This window comes from Vicugna pacos, chromosome 1 (assembly GCF_048564905.1).
Source record: "Vicugna pacos chromosome 1, VicPac4, whole genome shotgun sequence".
Taxonomy (NCBI): Eukaryota; Metazoa; Chordata; class Mammalia; order Artiodactyla; family Camelidae; genus Vicugna; species Vicugna pacos.
In genome coordinates this window covers 108,327,078-108,344,834 of record NC_132987.1, presented here as the reverse complement: position 1 = coordinate 108,344,834, position 17,757 = coordinate 108,327,078, and the positions used below count along the sequence as shown (strand labels likewise).

Genomic DNA, 17,757 nt, shown 5'->3' with positions numbered 1-17,757 from the left:
TTATCATAGATTTTTTCGCATCAACTTATTATCTCTCTGATTTCCATTATGTTTGCAAAGTCCTGTTCTCCTGCACCGAAAATCCTAGTTATAAAAGCACAATGGTTTGAGAGTGATAAGCAGCTGGGAAAGGTAGATAAGTAAATATTATGCAACTTTGAAAGGAAATAAACCAAAGGATAGAATGTAAATATCCTTTGTGCTTATCAAAAATAAGATACTGTATGTTCCCTCTCTGAAATAGTTCTATCAATATTTTAAAAATAGAAAGGTTAAGTGGTCCTAAGACCATGAATTCTTTGATGCTACTTCACCATATAGATAATTGAACTCTTATCCTATATGACGTACTTATTTATCTTCTCTCTTATTCCAACAAGCTTCTTCCTGTCTATACATACATGTGAAAGTGTGTTCATATGTGTGTTTGTGTGAAGGCATAAGAACGGAAGTAAATGGTGAAGAAGGGAGGCTGTAACTCAGTAGAGTGCCTGCTTAGTTTAGCATGCACAAGGTCCTGGGTTCGATCCCCAGTATTTCCATTAATGAATAAATAAATAAACCTAATTTCCTTCCCCTCCAAGTTTTTTTAGAAGTTAAAATAGGAAAAAAATATATATATATACACACATAAACACACACAAAGAAATAAATGGTAAATATCTCAATTCCTCTATCTCAATTAGCTTCCAGAGTAAATTATTTTATTCCTTCTTCATTCTCTTCCTGCTTGCCTGATTTACTCTAATGTGACTTGCTTTAAAGACTTTTCGGAAGGTTGTTAATTACCATTCTTCCACTTATGATCTTCTTCACGCTGTTAACTGAAAACAGCGTGCTGATGGCGAGGACTGGTTGGTGCCATCTTAGAAAACACGAGCCCCTGTTTGTGTTGGGCCCATGCTAAAACATACACTTCTAACAGCAAGCCCACTGTTTCTCCCAGTGCTCTCTGCCGCTCCACCCCAGGCTAGTAGGAAATCAGATGGGAATGACTTCTTAGAGGGTTTAGCAAGGTCCTGGGGTTGTGTGTGCCCCTCATTCCCACTGAGAGCTGCTCTGAGATTTTAATGTACATTGAAGGACAACATTATGATTTAATTTACCTGGGAAATGAGCATCTTTGTAAGGGTCTTCAACTTTATTAGTATTTTCATACCATTTTAGTACTAGAAATTATAAAGATATTAACGGATACAGACAGTCTGGAATGTACCAGGTCCAGATATGAGTACTGGCTGTCTCATGGCCGCCTAAGACCAGGCGTTCCACTAACCACCTCTCCCCATTTTAGTCCTCATTGCCTGTCCCCCTGTGTCAGTTTCACAGTGGCCTGAAGCCTCAAACCTAGTAGAAGCTATAAAGGAAAACGGGAATGAATTTCTGGGCTGACAAAGGGTAAAGAAGTATGCTCTTTTTTCTGCTTGCCCAAGTAATATGGGTAACTCTAAGACGTAAATACTGGAATATGGCCCTACTCTCCCATGTGCTCGTTATGTAATGATCTGGGTCCATTTATAAGTCCACTTCTTCTGGAAGCACGTTCTCCATTTATTTCGAACCTGCAGCTTGTCCAAAGACTTTGTTCTCTCCTCCTCTCCATCTCATGATTCCTTGGGGCTCTGTTTCTTCTATGCTCTACATCATGAATGGGTCAACATTGTGGTGGGTAAGTGAAAGAAATAAAGAGGGGGAAAAAAAAGAATTAAAAATTTGCACTCATTTGTACCTTAAGAGTAAGCTTTATGCTCTAGAAAATCCACTGTAGTGCTATAGATAAAGTGCTGTTGATAAAGGAAAGGTCCATTTCAGAACTGTGTCATTAGATAGTGAGGAATATGATACTGTGTAAAAGATAAAGGCGAAGTGCACCTGCCAGGTGATGGGTGAGGTATCATGAATACCATGTCAACATCCAAAGTCTCATATTATGAAGTAAGAGAACCACCCCAGGACAGACAAAACAACTTAGCCTGCAAATTATGTGGGGATAGTAGACTCCAAGGCAATAAAATGGATTGTATCTAGAGCTCCTGACTATTCATTTACTTGGCTACATCTATGCACTCAACTCAGGTAATAGTGAGTTTGGTACTTGTTTGGTGCCACATGGGTGAAATCTGGTATCATCTCAATGTGAGGTGTCAAATGATGGAGAGACTTGACCCACCATTCCAGAACTTCATGTGCCCTCATTTCTCACCCCACCCTATTCTCCGCAGACACATCTACCTCTCAGAGAGGGCTGGGCCTGGTCTATGCGTGGCAAGAACCCTCACTGCTTGTGTTCCACATATTTCAATAAGCACATACCAGTTGGTGGAGTGTGATCTTAGCAGCTTAAGCATTTGGTAGTGAAATTTGCATGTCCTTTGCTGGAAGACGTATAATTAGAATAAGATGTATTCATACAGGCACGTGTAAAATGTGAGCAGGAGCATGGTCTGTTTAATAGCATTAACTTTTTTTTATTAAAATATTTCCTTTTGAAAACATACTGAGTGACGCAGATATAGTGGTTACCAGCGAGGAGAGGAAAGTGGGGAGGGGCAATAAAGGGCAGGGAATTAAGAGGTACAAACTATTATGTATAAAATAAGCTGCAAGGATATATTGTACACCATGGGGGTTTAGCCAATATTTAACAATAACTGTAAGTGGACTATAACCTTTAAAAATTGTGAATCACTATGTTGTACGCCTCTAACATATAATATTGTACAGCAACTATTCTTCAATTAAAAAATTGAGAGTGAAAACAAACTATATTTTAAAAACCTGTACATTTAAACAAAGTGTTTATCATTTATAGAGGTATAAAGAAAAAGAAAGAAAAGCCCATAAAAATCAGTCAATTTAAAGATGGCCAATTGATTATAATCTTCTTAAAAGCTTTAGTACGTGTGTTGGAACATCATCTTATTTCCCCTCACTCAGTCCTTTGTTTCCAGTTCTAGGAAATCAAACCAAAAGAGTACAGCTCAGATGCCCTAGCTGAGCCATTTTCTGATGCCTACCTCATAGAATACTGAAATATTTGTCAGATTTCTGAATATCAATGTGCTGGTTTATGCCAATTGAACTAATTGAAGTCCTCACTTTCCAAGAGTTGATAAAAAAGGCTGTGCAATAAGATTAATGAAAGACATGGGTAATATGGGTACTATGTTGACATGAATGTAATTTATTATTGTGTTGTAAATTTTGTGCTGCCTTGTCTGACATCTTTAAGACAGCATAGTCCAACAGAAATATAACACAGGCCCCATTTGTCATTAAAATTTTTCTCAGAAATTGACACAACATTGTAAACTGACTATAAGTCAATTAAAAAAATTTTCTAAGAGCCACATTTTAAAAAATATAAAGAAAATTAATGTATTTTAATCTTAATAATGTATTTTATTTAACCCAATTATCATTTCAGCATATAAAATTATTAATGAGGTATTTTGCAACATAGCTTTCACATTAAGTCATCAGACTCAATTGGGACACTGCAGTTTCGTTTGAAAAATTGGATACAGGGTATAAAATTTACAGTAAAAAAGTAGGTGTGCTTACCCAAGTTGTTCTAAACATGCCTTGAAGTTTTTTAATAATAGGATTGAATAGTCGGATTTTAAATTTAAATTTAGAATAATTACAGTGAACTCAAAGGAACAATTCAGTTCCTCAGTTGAACTAGCTAGTGCTCACCCTCCTTGGACAGTACATTCAGGGTGCTAGGCTGTATCGTCCACCCTGCGTATCGGGGGTTCCACAGGCATCCACGTCCACGGGAGGCTGACTGTACCACATCATTTTATACAAAGGACTTGCGCATCCAGGAATTTTGTTCTTTTATTTTTGTTTTAGGTCTGTCTGAGAAAGTTTCCTTCATTTTTTTTTTCTTTTTCTATTCTTTTCTTTTTTTTTTTTTTCCAATCCAGGGATTTTGGTACTCACTGTACCACATCATTTTGTATAAAGCACTTGAGCATCCCAGTATTTTGATATGGAGGGTGGAGCAGGGGGAGGACCTGGAACAAACCTGCCGTGGATATCGAGGGACTGGAGTGTCATTTTCTTGAGATCTATGTAAGACCGATAGGCTAACAATAGAAGAAATAGTAGAAAAGCCGATTTTCTGGGAGACCAGTACCTCCACAAGCTGGGTGGGGTTGACATCCAGGTTCTGAGGGAGGAAGTGCCCAGCTTGGAGGGTTTCACAGAAAATAGGATTTGAGCTTAAGTCCCTACTGCTTAAAAACTTTTGAAAACTGTTAACCCTATCTACCTTCCCAGCCAGCTGAACAGCCCCTTCCGAAACCATGATGGTTGGTTACCCAACCATATAAGAAGCTCCTTGTTGAGGCACTCACCGTTTGCTGATGTTCCTCCCAAACCCTCTCCATCACTTTTCCTATTTATTGGCTCTTGTGAATTTCCTTCACATGTCATTTTCTGCCCTTAATTTTTTTCCTGTTTTCCTTAAAGTGTTCTGATACAATTTTGATTCCCTTCAAGGTAGCCTTTCTTTAATTTTTTAGTGTTTATCTAAAAATGTGAGAATATCCTCCTAGATGTGATCTAACACAGCAGCTTTTCCCGTGATACCCAGGGCCCTGTATTTGTAATGTGTGAAAGGCTGCGTTAGCTTTTTTCTGTTTTCCTTTCATTTTCATTTCTTAAAACCTTTGGAACTTTTTCTTACGGACCAGCTACATAGCTGTGCCTTTCCTGTCCTGTACTCCTTCAAAGAATTATTTCAAGCAAACTACACGATCTCATATATACTTTAAAAATTCAACTTGAAAAAGTTTCTACCTTCTGAAATAATTTTGAGCCCTGATTCTGTCCCTTAGGACTTTATTTATGTCTATCAGATACATGCCTGTATTAGCTTCTCTTGCTACAATAATGCTGCAAAGCCACAACCCACACCAAAATTCAGAGGTTTAAAATAATAACCATTTATTATACTTCACAGGCCTAAGGGTCAGCTGATCTTAGCGGAGCTTGGCCAAATTTGATAAAAAACAGTAAAACTTAAAGTGAACACATATAAATTATCTCTTGTATCTGAAGTGGAGAGGAGTAGCAGAATTTGACTTTTCTGTGTTGCATGGTGTGCTGAACCCTTATCTGCCCGAGCTGTCAGCACTAATGGGAATCATACTGGAGAGCGGTTCATCTGTTACCATCAAATTTCTTTGTAGTGAATGCCATTCAAACCAGCATCCCCGAGGAACCCAGTTTCAAGTCCTTCAGCTTGTTAGCAACGTGACTTAAGTGCAGTCACTCTAGAGTGAGATTTTAGCAAAACACTGTCGTTTGAGATTTGCTCTAATTGCTCCCCAGCTGTAAACTTTTGTGTGGGTGTGCTGTGTGTTTATTACTGCTCTGGGTACCACCACTATGTACTACACAGGTGGCTGCATAGTTGGTACATGTGTAGGGGCATGCATATGTATTATATGCTCGTTGTTTAGAAATTAGTAGGTAGAGATTAAATAAAGTAAGCCATGAAGACCGTGTATTCACAGTTTGGGATTTTGGAGATTCTGGACCTCTACTTTGCTGATTCAATTGGCTGTTCTGATTGAAAGAAAAAACTAATTAAGGGGGAAAGTTTTGCCTTTTCATTTCAGGGGAGGTCTCTTAAAGCAGCAGCTACCAAAAGTTACTAGATGTTAACATCTAGGGATTTAAATTTAAGAAATGCAGGTTAAATAAACATTTAGACTTTCAGACTTCTTTTTTTTTTTAACTGGATTTGCTTCTCCTTTACTTGGTCTAAAAATAATTTTTTGAGCAAGCTAGTAACAAAGAACTGCAAAATACTACTGCCATCAGAGGAAAAATTTATTTGAAAATAAAAAGGCTTGAGAACTAGTAGCAGGAATGCCAACTGGCACATTGTGGAAAAAAGTAAGCATGGACTTTGGAGTAAACGGCCTTGATTACACTCTTAGGTTTTGAGCCTTTCTGATTATCTAAGTAGGTGTGGAAGTGACTTATCTGGGTTCTTCCGAGAGTCAAATGAGATAACGAAGGGAAAGGACTAAGTAGATGCTTCAGTTTTTGCCCTTAACTCTATTCTTATCTCTGCGTTCATTCATAAGATCAAGACTGATGAGCTATAGCAATGTCGAGAGTCAAAATAGTATGAAGATCATGATACTGTATGTTTTTGAATGTGAAACATGCCAGTAAAACTAGAACTAAAAAGAAAATTAAAGAGATAACCATCAAACTAAGGTTGAAAAGAATTTGTTACCAGTGTCAGAGCATAATAAAGACAATTATACAGGGTCCGGTGTATATACGATGTACGTGTGTGTATGATGTATGTGTGAAGTTGAAATGTAGAACATTTGATGTTTAGGACTAAATGGGCATTAATTGGATTGAAAACTATTGTTTAGACAAAGTTTGGTTGTCACATATGAGGCTCTTTTTTTTTTCTTTTTTTAATTAATAGACTTTATTTTTTAGAGCAGTTTTAGATTCACAACAAAAATCAAGGGGAAAGTACAGAGGGTTCCCCCATGACCCCTCCTCCCGAACACACACACACCCTCCCCCACCATCAGCATCGCCCACTGGAGTGTTACATTTGTCGTCACCAGCGAACCAACATTGACGAAACCATTATCAACTACAGTCCATAGTCTACATTATGGTTCATTCTTGGTGTTGAACAGTCTATGGGTTTAGACAGTGATATGATGATGCATATCCATCATTATAGGATATTTTCACACAGAGTATTTTCACTGCCCTAAACATCCCTAAACTCTGCTCTGCCTATAAGGCTCTATTTTTAAAAATTCCAGTTCTATGTCTGTTCTAGGTACTGGGCATCCCCCTCTCTTGGACCTTCTAAAATTCATGCTTTCAACATTGGTAATTAACTCCCTGGGTGTTGCATAACAGAGGTTTCTGTTGAGAGAACTCTCAATTTCTTACCGGGCACCAGCAGCGAGAATTATTTACCGGCCTTGTTATGAGTTGGGAGGAATTTGGGGTCAGCGTTAGAATATCCTTTAGGCAGAAAGAAAAGCTTGCTATTGTCGAATGACAAAACTAGAACAATTTAGTAACGAGTTTGATGTCCTTCATTCAAAGGAAGACAAACGATACCCTACAAGCAGCACAGGCTCCTGAGGGATCTGGGGCAAGAGCGAGTTCACAGAGCCTTAGGGAGACAGCACAGAAATGGCGCTATTGTCGAGGAGATCGGGAAGCGGGGCTCCTCAGAAGGCTGGCACATCCTGTTTTCTAGGGCAAGTCAAGCTCACTGAAGCTGAGTGGCAGGACTGTGATCGGTGTGCTAGGATTCCTTCACAGGTGTTTCACCACGTGCAAGCTGACACCGGTCTAGATTTGTGATGTGGGCCACCCCACTGGGACAGCCTCCATTTTGTGGGTCCCCAAATAAGAATTAACTTTATCAATAGCAACAGAGGCTATGGTTTCATCAAGGAGCTTAAATTTGTCCTTTGAAGCCAGGTCAGCAGTATCCCAAGAACGTCAGTAGTCAAGGGGTGACAAATGTGGATTCATCCTCTGAAAGGAATGTTTTCTCTCCTCACTCGTCTTTGTGACAAATCATTTTTAGCCTGAAACTTGAGCTCTGAAATAACTGTACGGTGACTGATGGATGTGAGGAATGTGACCGCCTCTCCACGCGGGTAAATTGAAGCTGTGTACGGTTTCTGTAATCACATTTCATTTTTCTGTATGCTTTGATTAGCTCCTCCAGCCTCTCTCACTACAGATACATTCACACACACACACACAGGGGCAAAACCTTGGAAAATTGTAATTTTCCGTTTTAATTTGAGAGTCAGGCAGGTCACGTCAACAAAACCCTTGATGGAGTAGGTCCAGCTCCCATCTCTGCCTCTTCGTGATTCTGTGGCCTTAGACGAGTCTTTCAGAGCCTTTTCCTTCTCCTTAGAGTTGGGTGATTTTACAGATTGTTTCAGTTTTGTGATTCTGATTTTAATTTCAGTTCCCCTCTGTTAGAGATGAAATGGGCAATTGTAGATGTTCTGGTTCTGCTTAAGATTTTTTTGCGGGGGGAGGGGGTGCACTTAAAGGGAAGCCTTACAAATAAGGAAGTCTTTTCCTTCAGGGAATGAAAATTAGTTTACGTGAAGGATTAAGTGAGGTTCTTTATTCATCCTTGAAAGGAGTTCACGCTCAAATCTTCTCGATTGTGATTCTGCAGAATAATTACATTGAAAATGGAAAATCTGAATGTTTTAAAAGCATTTCGGTGGAGTATAATTGTATTATGCCCAGGGTGAGAGAAAACTATTTATGTGAGGAAACCACGACTATAATAGAAATAGCATCATGTGTGCTTTTTAAGAGATACTTACTATACAAGAACCTGACCCTGAGGAGATTGTGAACTGAATAAATAGTACCAAATACTCTTTTGGCCAGCTATTCAGACTGGTGAGAAGTTCATTTAAATGCAGAAACCAGATGGTTTTCATTAGCCACAAACTTTAAAATTACATAAATCCACCGATGTACTAAGCTATGGGTCTCTGCCCTCTCCTCGCCGAGGAAACAGAGGGTTCCTTGTTCCCTGTCCCTTGTAGTTGGGACTGTGTGCGGAGGAATGCTGCCAAGCCGGCTCTATAAGGAATTTTGATCTCCTTGATGATAATAAAGATCAACTTTGAGGGGAAAGGGAACACCCAGTTTGAAAGACAGCAGGAGAAATTGCTCGAGAAGCTGCTTTTGCACTTGTAAATTGCATGGATTCTAGGTGTAAGTTTACAGGTTCACCTCTGTAGACTGGCCCAGGTTAGGTATATATATTTCTATTTATTTTCAATTCCCCTTAAGCCCTTTTGAAGCCGTTTTCTAGTTAGCTTGCTTTAGGAAAGTCCATTTTCACTTTGGTACCTTGTTTATATATTATGATTCTTAAAATTCTAGAAGCGAAGGGCTGGGTTTTTTTTTTTTTTAAAGATTGACAGCATTGTTAAGTGTAACATTTGGACCCCAGTAGTTCAGAGCATTCTGTAAATAGCCTGTTGCTCCTGAAGCACTGTGTGCAGGCGCCATTGTCTTAGCCAGTTATTTTGTTCATTGTCGCTGAGCACTGTTTTCCCATGGGAAAGCATCTCTGGTCTTATGATGTCAGTGGAAAGTCATTCAGTGTACAAGAATTATCTTCATCTTCAGTCTCCCAGAAATGCATGGACCGTGAATGGCCATTTATGCCAGGGTGCCAATCTCTTAGATGTCTTGGATTTCTGCAAAGTAACCTTAAGTTACCTTAGATCTTGTTAATATGAAAATGAAATTAAAATGTAGTAGTTGTTTAAGTAGTTGTATTTCCCATCCACTAAAGCTTTTATATTTCTTTTCTATTAAAAAAGAGGAATGTTTTTCAAACTCGAGGAATAATTATCTTTAGGATGTTTTCATCGACAGCAAGTAACTTACTCTAGGACCGAAAGGTTGTAGTTTTAAGAGTGTCCATATTAACAGATCGTGACTAGGATCCTGTATATGATTTATTAAACCGTTTTTTGAGGCTTCATTCAGAAAAGGGGATTGGAGTAAACCTGTTGGGCCCTTGAAAGGCTAAGTATTATCTCCCGTGTGACCATCTTGGCTGGTGACGGTTTCCTTCTGGCTAAATGCCAGGGAGCGAGTGGGCTGCTCCTAGCAACCAGGCTTTTTTTCTTAAATGAATTGTTTGATGCCAGTCAGGATCCTGTGGATTGTTTGTCCTGTTTTAATTCACTGAGCCGGGGATATGTTACTTACAACATGAAATTCTTCGCAGGTGGGCTTCATTAAGAATAGAAAAACTTTTGGTTCAATTTGTGATCGCCCAGCCAGATACTCTGATCTTACACACAGCTGGTGTTGATTTGGGAAAGAATTTTTGCCCGAGAAACATGTCTTTGTGATTTAAGTATTTATTCGTGAAGGGCCTCTTGTGATGTCAAATGTAACAGATGTGTACATACAGCCAGCTTTATAATTCCTAGCATAATAGATGGCCCTAAGTATTGAGAAATCAGTTTGAACTATTCAACAGTCTCCATTCTAGGAAAACTGGGCTTGACTCTCTGGACTTATTTTTTAAAGTTAATATTAGATTTCATCTGGTAGGAAATCCAGAAGGAACTGAAGCATCTATTTTCCTTAACTGCCATTGTTAAAAGGAAGAGATCATAAGGCAATTAACGATGTTTTCCAGTAATATGATAGGGACAAAATCAATTTATTTGAAGAGAGTGTGAGAAAGATTACCACCGTTTGGTAGTTGGCATATCCAGATGTACAAACACATGGCATCAGAACAACTGGAAATTCAAAAACAAGGAAGGAGAACAAAATGAAGAAGGGAAGAAATAGAAAGATACTGAGAACTCAAGGTAGGAAAAATGAAACATTTGATGTGTTTGTCAGGTGGGGTGACCAGTTGTCTCAACTTGCTAGGGACTTTCTCAAGTTTCAGCACTAAAAGTCTCACATCCTGGAAAGCCCTCAGTCCCAAGCAAACTAGGATGGTTGGTCATCTTATTGTCAAGGTGAGGACTGGTCAGATTTACTGCTTTGTCTCCAAAACTGCATCAGTGCCAAGCATGTGTTATATTCTCAGGCTTACTGAGCGAAGAAATGTGAGCTGCTGTCATTTATCTTGGCTGTTACTGTTATCGTGGAGTTGCCTCTCTGCAGCTGGGAGGTAAAAGAGTGTCATCACCACGACTTCTTAAAGTAGGTAAAAGAGAAGCAATGGTCTCATCTTTAGGAATGTCTTACGCTGTGGAATTGAAGGACTTTGAGTTAGTAATGAGGTCATCAGAAAAGTAGAGAGAGCTGGGATGGTTCATTGAGACAGAGCCAACGGAAGAGACTTCCAAGGAAGCCTTCGTGTATGGCAGAGAAATTGAAAAGTGACAGGTATTGAAGAAAAAAGCCTATTTTCCTTCTCAGGCGGTCATACGTAACCTCTGAGAAACGTGTTTGAGTAGGGTGGGTATATAAACCAGACTACAGGGGTCTTAAGAAGAAGGTGAGAAAGTGGTATCAGTGAGTGTTTTAATCACCACCTGGGATCTTACCGCAATTTGTTGTAAGAAGTGGGAAGGCGATAGTTCCTCTAGAGCAGAGATAGGCAAATGATGGGCCACTGGCCACATCTGGCCTCCTGCCTATTTCATAAAGAACATTTTATTGTAAAACAGCCACACCCATTTTGCATGTTGTCCGAGGCTGCTTTTGTATGACAACAACAGAGTTGAGTAGTCACAAGAGACCGTGTGTTTTCCAAGACCTAAAATATTATCTGGCCCTTTACATAGAAAATCTGCTGACCCCCTGGTCTAGAGGATGACAGAATTTTTTGTGTGTTTCCTTTTTTCAGTAGAGGATCTCAAAGGCTGTTGGTAGATGTATTATGGAGCTGGGAAAAAGGAAGAGCTTATTGGTTATCTCTTGCTGTATAACAGGTTACCTCAAACCTAATAATTTAAAACAATAATTGTTTATTATCTCAGTTTTGATGGGTCAGGAATTTGGGAGCGTCTTCTGGGTGGTTTTGGCTCCAAGTCTGTCTTGAGGTTTCAATCAGGTCAGCCAGGGCTGCAGTCAAAGGAAGGCTTGATGAGGCTGGAGGATGTTTCCAAGCTCACTCACGTTGCTGTTGACAGGAGTCCTCAGCTCCTCATCATGTGGGCCTCTCCACAGGGTTGCTTAAGTGTCCGCACAACATGGCAGCCAATGTCCCCCGCCATGGCATGTGATCCCAGAGAACAAGGAAGAAACCCAGGAACCCTTTATGATCTTGCCTGGGAAATCACACATCATTTTTGCTGCATTCTATTTGTTGCAACGGACAGACCCTGATGCTCTCTGGATTGGCCCTGACAAAAGCGTGAAGCCAGCAAGGAGGGACGATTAGGGGTCTTCTTGGAAGCCAGCCACCCTGGGGAACAAAATTGGTATTTCAGTGTTCCTTGAGGGAAAGCTATGGAATGAGGGGCTTTTGCATTGACAAGGAGGTAGAAACTGTAAATAAACACACTGTGGAGAATCAGAGGTACAGAGAAACGTTGAGGTTGAGAACAGGGGCATTCATTCAGCCAAATCATGACCAACTGCAGTAAAGGATCGTTATTCTCTCTGTTCAGTTGGCGGGGCTGAGGTACCAAGATTCTACTAAGACTGGAAATCTTTGAGACAGGAATGAATTTGAGGAGAATAAAATACTGTGGGGAATACAATGGTGATTTCATTACTAGATGGTAAATTTCTTGATAATGGAATTTAACATATGGGCAAAGCACATATTTTATAAATAAATACATGAATGAATTTTATGCATTGATCTATATTTTAAATCTATTTTGTGTCCTTCTTTGCATCTGCTAATAGGGCCTTATCTATGGGATTATTATTTGACTTTTTTGCAATGCTGTTATCTTACTCCTTTAATGACATTGACAGAATCTGCTCCGATTTTTTAGGATCAAGGCATTGAATTTCCTCTTCTTCCCTCAGGAAAGCTGTGAAACTCAAGTGACTGGTGTATTCCACTTAGGCTGCTTCTTTGCTTCTGTTGGAGAAAGAGCTTCTCAGTTTCTGGCTTAGAAATTGTAGGTGGTGGGCAAGACCCCAAAGTGGGGAGTAAAGGGATCCCAGCTATTTGCTGACAATCTGACACTCTGGCCTCAGCTGCTGTTTGCTACATCTGGCAGGGTGGCGGCAGAATTTTATTAAATATACCTTACACAGTAGAACTAGAAATGTAGAAAATGTTGCCTGCAACGTGGTTGGAGAGACTCTTGCCAGAAGCTTTTGCACTCAGGTCTGTGATAGGTCTCCCCGGTTCAGTGCAAGATTTTTTTTTTAAAGGGCATAAATCCTCTAACGGATGTATGGACAAAATATATATGACGATGACTAGAGTGGACAGTTGTTTGATCTATTTTTACATTTCTGTGCGAAGAAATGTCAGGAAGCTGTTTCTTTAACTGAAATCTCTATGTAATTTTAGCATTGTTGTTGTTGTTGTTTTCTGTCCTGCGAACAGTTTTTAGAAACGATCCAAGTGATTATAGAATCACCCAGTTCTCAGCTGTGTGAATGGCTTTTGTCGGAAGTTAACTCTTCTTGGCACGGATGTCACACGTTTTCTCAGCAGCTGGATTTAACAAGGGAGAAGTACTCGGCCGCCGTGTCTTCTGATTCCTCGGTTGCAGATAGCACTTTGACTCCTGTGGATTTAGTTTTCAGCTCTTGCTGACTTTATTTTTTTCTTTCTAAGCTGTCAGAACCTATTAAGTGAGGTAGTATGGATATTTCAGAACTTCCATTTTCCCTTTTAAAAATATTTGTCTGAAGGAAATACCTGTGGGCAGAAGGGTTTGGAAATACAGAAGGGCACCCATTTCAAAGTTATTCTGGTGAAATGGTGTTGCCTGCAGGGGTGATAGGTAAGACCTGTAGAGAGCTTACAACAGACACAGCTTGTGCTGGGCTCTAAATGAGACTTGTCGCCTCCTGTAGGGTGGCTGGGGAGATGGGACACCAGCATCCTTACTCTTAAGAGCTGAGAGAGTGATAACCAGAGAATGTCCAGGAGGAAACTGGTGGGATGGCCAACGTATTCATTCACATCTGTGCAGAGTAAATTCTGTAATAATTTTTTGGTTGCAGAAATCACAGTGTCACTTGCTAACTAGTAACGCACACCAACACAGTGCCTTCAGCTCTGGGAGGTGTGTGACACCCACTTCCAGACCTGGTCACCAGGCGGGGACTTGGCGTTCTTTGTGTGAGTCATTTGGAGTTTATTATGAAAATATGGTTTTCTCTTTTTTTTTGTGATTATATTTATTTCAGAAAAACATCTTATTTTATTGTCAGGACCTTTCAGTCTACAAAACGTATAAGCTTTTCCATGAAATCTGCCCTTGCGGAAATGTATAAACTTTTCAGTGAATAAATTGTTCTCCATATTACGAATTTCTTCATTTCAGTATTAACAACAACACTATATCATAGGTGGTTGGAGATGTCTGTAGCAAAGGAATTCGTAACTGACATTTCGCAAGAATGGAACTGTTTTTGGTGTGGCTCCATGCCGGGTTCCTCTTTGCAGCCCTTCCCCAGCCTCTACCCCTCGAGCTATGGACTTCTGTAACTGACCCAGACTTATTTTTTCAGGTGCCCACAGACGGCAATGCTGGCCTGCTTGCAGAACCCCAGGTTGCCATGTTCTGTGGCAAACTGAACATGCACATGAACGTGCAGAATGGGAAGTGGGAGTCAGACCCATCAGGGACCAAAACCTGCATTGGCACCAAGGAGGGCATCCTTCAGTACTGCCAAGAAGTAAGTCTCCGCTGGGGGCCAGCCGTTCATGTTGGACCCCATGCAGTTTTTTTAAAATTCAACTTCTTTTATGTTTGTATTTTATCTCTTGCAGTAAACATCTTGGTTCCTAATGATTCACCATTCCCTTAATATAAATACTTGCTTTACCCTACAGTATGGAAAAATATGTTTGTAATTATGTCCTGTAACAACCATCATTAAACCAACTGCAATAGAATATTGTATGTCAAATATCCTTCATTTAAAAGAGCTATAAAAGATCCCAACTGAGTAAAGTTTAAGATATCTTGGCCCTTACTTTTCTCTTTAGAGTAGATCCCACTGTGGCTGTGCAGTCAAGATACTGTGTTTAAAAGTAACCGGAATTAATTTTCTCTGTGTTACCAATTTGATATATTTTAGTACATGTATTTGTTTTTATTTAGTTTTAGTTTTTCTCTCATTTTTACTATTCGAAAATGTAAGACATTTACATTGTTAAAGCATTGAAAATAAGTTGCACTCAAGAATCTCACCTGCCACCCACCCTCTGTTTCTAAACATTTTTTATTGTTCTTGATTTATCCTTCTTGCAAAAGAGAGGATGTATGTTTTCCCTTGTTTTTCTCATAAAAAATGTGGCTTACGGTAAGCACTGTTCTGCACTTTGCTTTTTTAACGTAACTTTTAGATCCTGGAAATCATCCCCTTACCATTTGTAGAGATCTTCAGCCTTTGTATAACTTTTCCTAGTTTTCTTGCTATTATTGTATATGGTATGGTATATTGTTATTTTTAAAATTAATTTTTAAAATTCAGTTTAAAATAGCTGGAGTCCAAGGCATTTTGGCCCATATTTCTAGACAATTACCTATTCCTAGGATATGCGACTCTTTGTGTTTTAAGAACATTTAAAGGAATTATTCTTATACCTCTTGGCAAAGCAAAATCCTTTACCTTCCATAAACAACCTATAACCTGGCAATGTTTTCTTTGTTGTAATCTTTTATGTACTAAAAAGTATTAAAAATTTTCATTAACCTTTTTTGATCCAAGCTGAGTGTTTAATGAAATATATATATGTATACATATTTTAAGCACACACACACATATATATACAATTTTTTATTAGTAGCACAGTAAGAAAGGACAATCTCTAAATTTTAAACCTTGTGTTTTGAGAATCAAAAAAGCATCTACAGTTATCACAATATCAAGTAATTTTTATCTTGAAGGAGTCCTATGATGTGAAAAAATAATTCTTTATATTTAGGTAGAAATCACTAATATCTGTGCCCTTTATATTTTTCTTAAAAGCATTGATTAAATAGAAATTGATAATAAATTCACTTTTGCCCAGATATGACATTTCTAAAATATACATTTTGGAAATAATACTCACATTCTACTGAAGAGTTCCTCCAGTACAATTTCATAGGTGAGTTACGAGTTTGGAAGTTGAAACCCTGTGTGTGCACGCTTACAAGCTTTTGATACCGTTTTACTTTTCTGGATATACATGCGTATTAGGCATTCTGAATGTTAAATAAACTTTATTTAGAGGCTGGAACTCAAATTTAGTAAGTGACATTGACCACATCATTATTTTTTGTTGAATGTCTGTTTCAATACATGTGTCATGGTTTGCATCAAAGTTTTTCCTCCGTGTCAGTTATAAATAGTCAGATGTTTTTACAGTTGTATGATGACTCTATAAAAAATACTTTTCATGGCTCTGAGAACAACCGTCCTTCCTTTCCCACTTAGAGAGCCCACTGATGCCTGGGCAGCTTCACTTCCTGTTCTAGTCTGTTGTTTGTCCCAGGGCTAAGCCACAGAGTGGTTGTTCCAGTCCCAGACTTTGCTGGATTGTTGGTGGCCAGGAGGTGGGGGCGGGGAGGGTGAACCCTTTGGTTGTTTCTCCTTTGTCTTGCAATTGTGGTTATATCTGCCTGTCTCAGCTCCCCAGCTACAGAGGCCTTGTAGGATGAAGCACACAGGTCAGAATCTTAAGATGGATTAGACAAACATTATACTGAAGAAGTAAGAAAGGGCCAGGATATCAGGCCTTGTGAGCCCTTTTAATGAATTTGGTCTTTATTCTGGAACAACAGGAAGTGTCATTGAAGGTTTTTTTTTTTTTTTTAAAGGAAGGAGAATTGGGGGCTGTCTGTAGAGAGGGTATCTCTCGGTGCTAAGGATGCAATTATGAGTGGAACACAGGACCTATTCTTAAAGGAGGGACCTAAAGGGAGAGAAAAGCTTATAAAATAACGTTAGCAACATAAAACCTGGTGATGATGATGTTGGCACATGTCTGTGATGTCGATGATGCTAGTACCAACTAACTTTTATTGAACATTTGAAAAATGCCAAGCTACCTCGTCAAGTGTTTGCCTTCGGTTTACTCTAATGGTGCCTCTAGGGGAGAATCTTGGGAAAGAAACTTGGTGAATTGCAACATTTAAGGGGAACAAAGGGGAAGAATCAATGGAGGAGGAGCAGTGGTTAAAAACCTAGGATCAGAACTAGGTGCTGTTAGGTTCTGGAAGTCAAACTCGGTTAATATCTAACCAAGGGAAATGACAAGAGTGCAGGTGTGATGCATACCAGAAATGGTTGAAGTGTAATTTTTCACAGCGCAAATTGTGACTCCCTTGCAAAGTGAATGCACGTCAAAGATTTTACTCAGTTCATTAATCAGGTAACCTGTAAGATGTAAACCAGTCTGACTTGAAGAGATTTAAATTCTTTTTCCAACAAACTTCATTCACATGGCTGTGGACAGGAATCATCTGATCTGCATTGTGTGGGACAGGAAACATTTACATTGGCAATGCAAATAGTTTATATGTAAAATAGCCTATAGCAGGTCCCGATAGAATCAGATAATCTTCTCCCCCGCCACTCCCAGACTCTGGAAGGCAACACCTGCATTTTACTGCTAGAACACTCAGTTTATAATCTCTTTTGCCCATTTCTAAGTCACGGACTTAGAGATGCTTTATAATAAAACATTCTTCTCATTTGGCAAATCAGAGTTCATTGTTGATCTTTGAGATAGCAATTTCAAGGGAATAGCATGGGAAGAAGTCAAATTGCAGTAGGTTACAGGAAGAAAATCATGAATGGGTGGTGAAACCATCTCTGGACTCTTTAAGGAAAGACCTAGAGGCAAAGAGCTTGTGGGCAATTCACAGAAAAGGGAAAGGCTTTGTTTTTTTTTTGTTGGGCCTTGTTTTTAAAGGGAAGGAACTTCAGCTGAGGGAAGCTTAAACTAAACTCGGAAGAGTAGATGTCTATCATAAGGAGACTGGGCTCAAGCAGCTGGAAGACTAGGGAGAAATGAGATCTAGTGGATAAGTGTTTGGCTGAGTCTTAGGAGAATAAGAGATGGGGAAATAGTCA

At 39.3% G+C, this 17,757-nt stretch overlaps 1 protein-coding gene across 6 annotated transcripts in view; it reads left to right on the top strand.

The window, feature by feature from the left end:
* Positions 1 to 17,757, top strand: part of APP (amyloid beta precursor protein) — a 257,769-nt gene that overhangs the window by 40,988 nt on the left and 199,024 nt on the right. For all 6 annotated transcript variants that reach the window (XM_015248674.3, XM_006215213.4, XM_015248673.3 and 3 more), the window contains exon 2: positions 14,200 to 14,367. In XM_015248674.3, the coding sequence (XP_015104160.1) occupies positions 14,200 to 14,367 (168 nt within the window). The remainder of the gene's footprint in view (positions 1 to 14,199; positions 14,368 to 17,757) is intronic.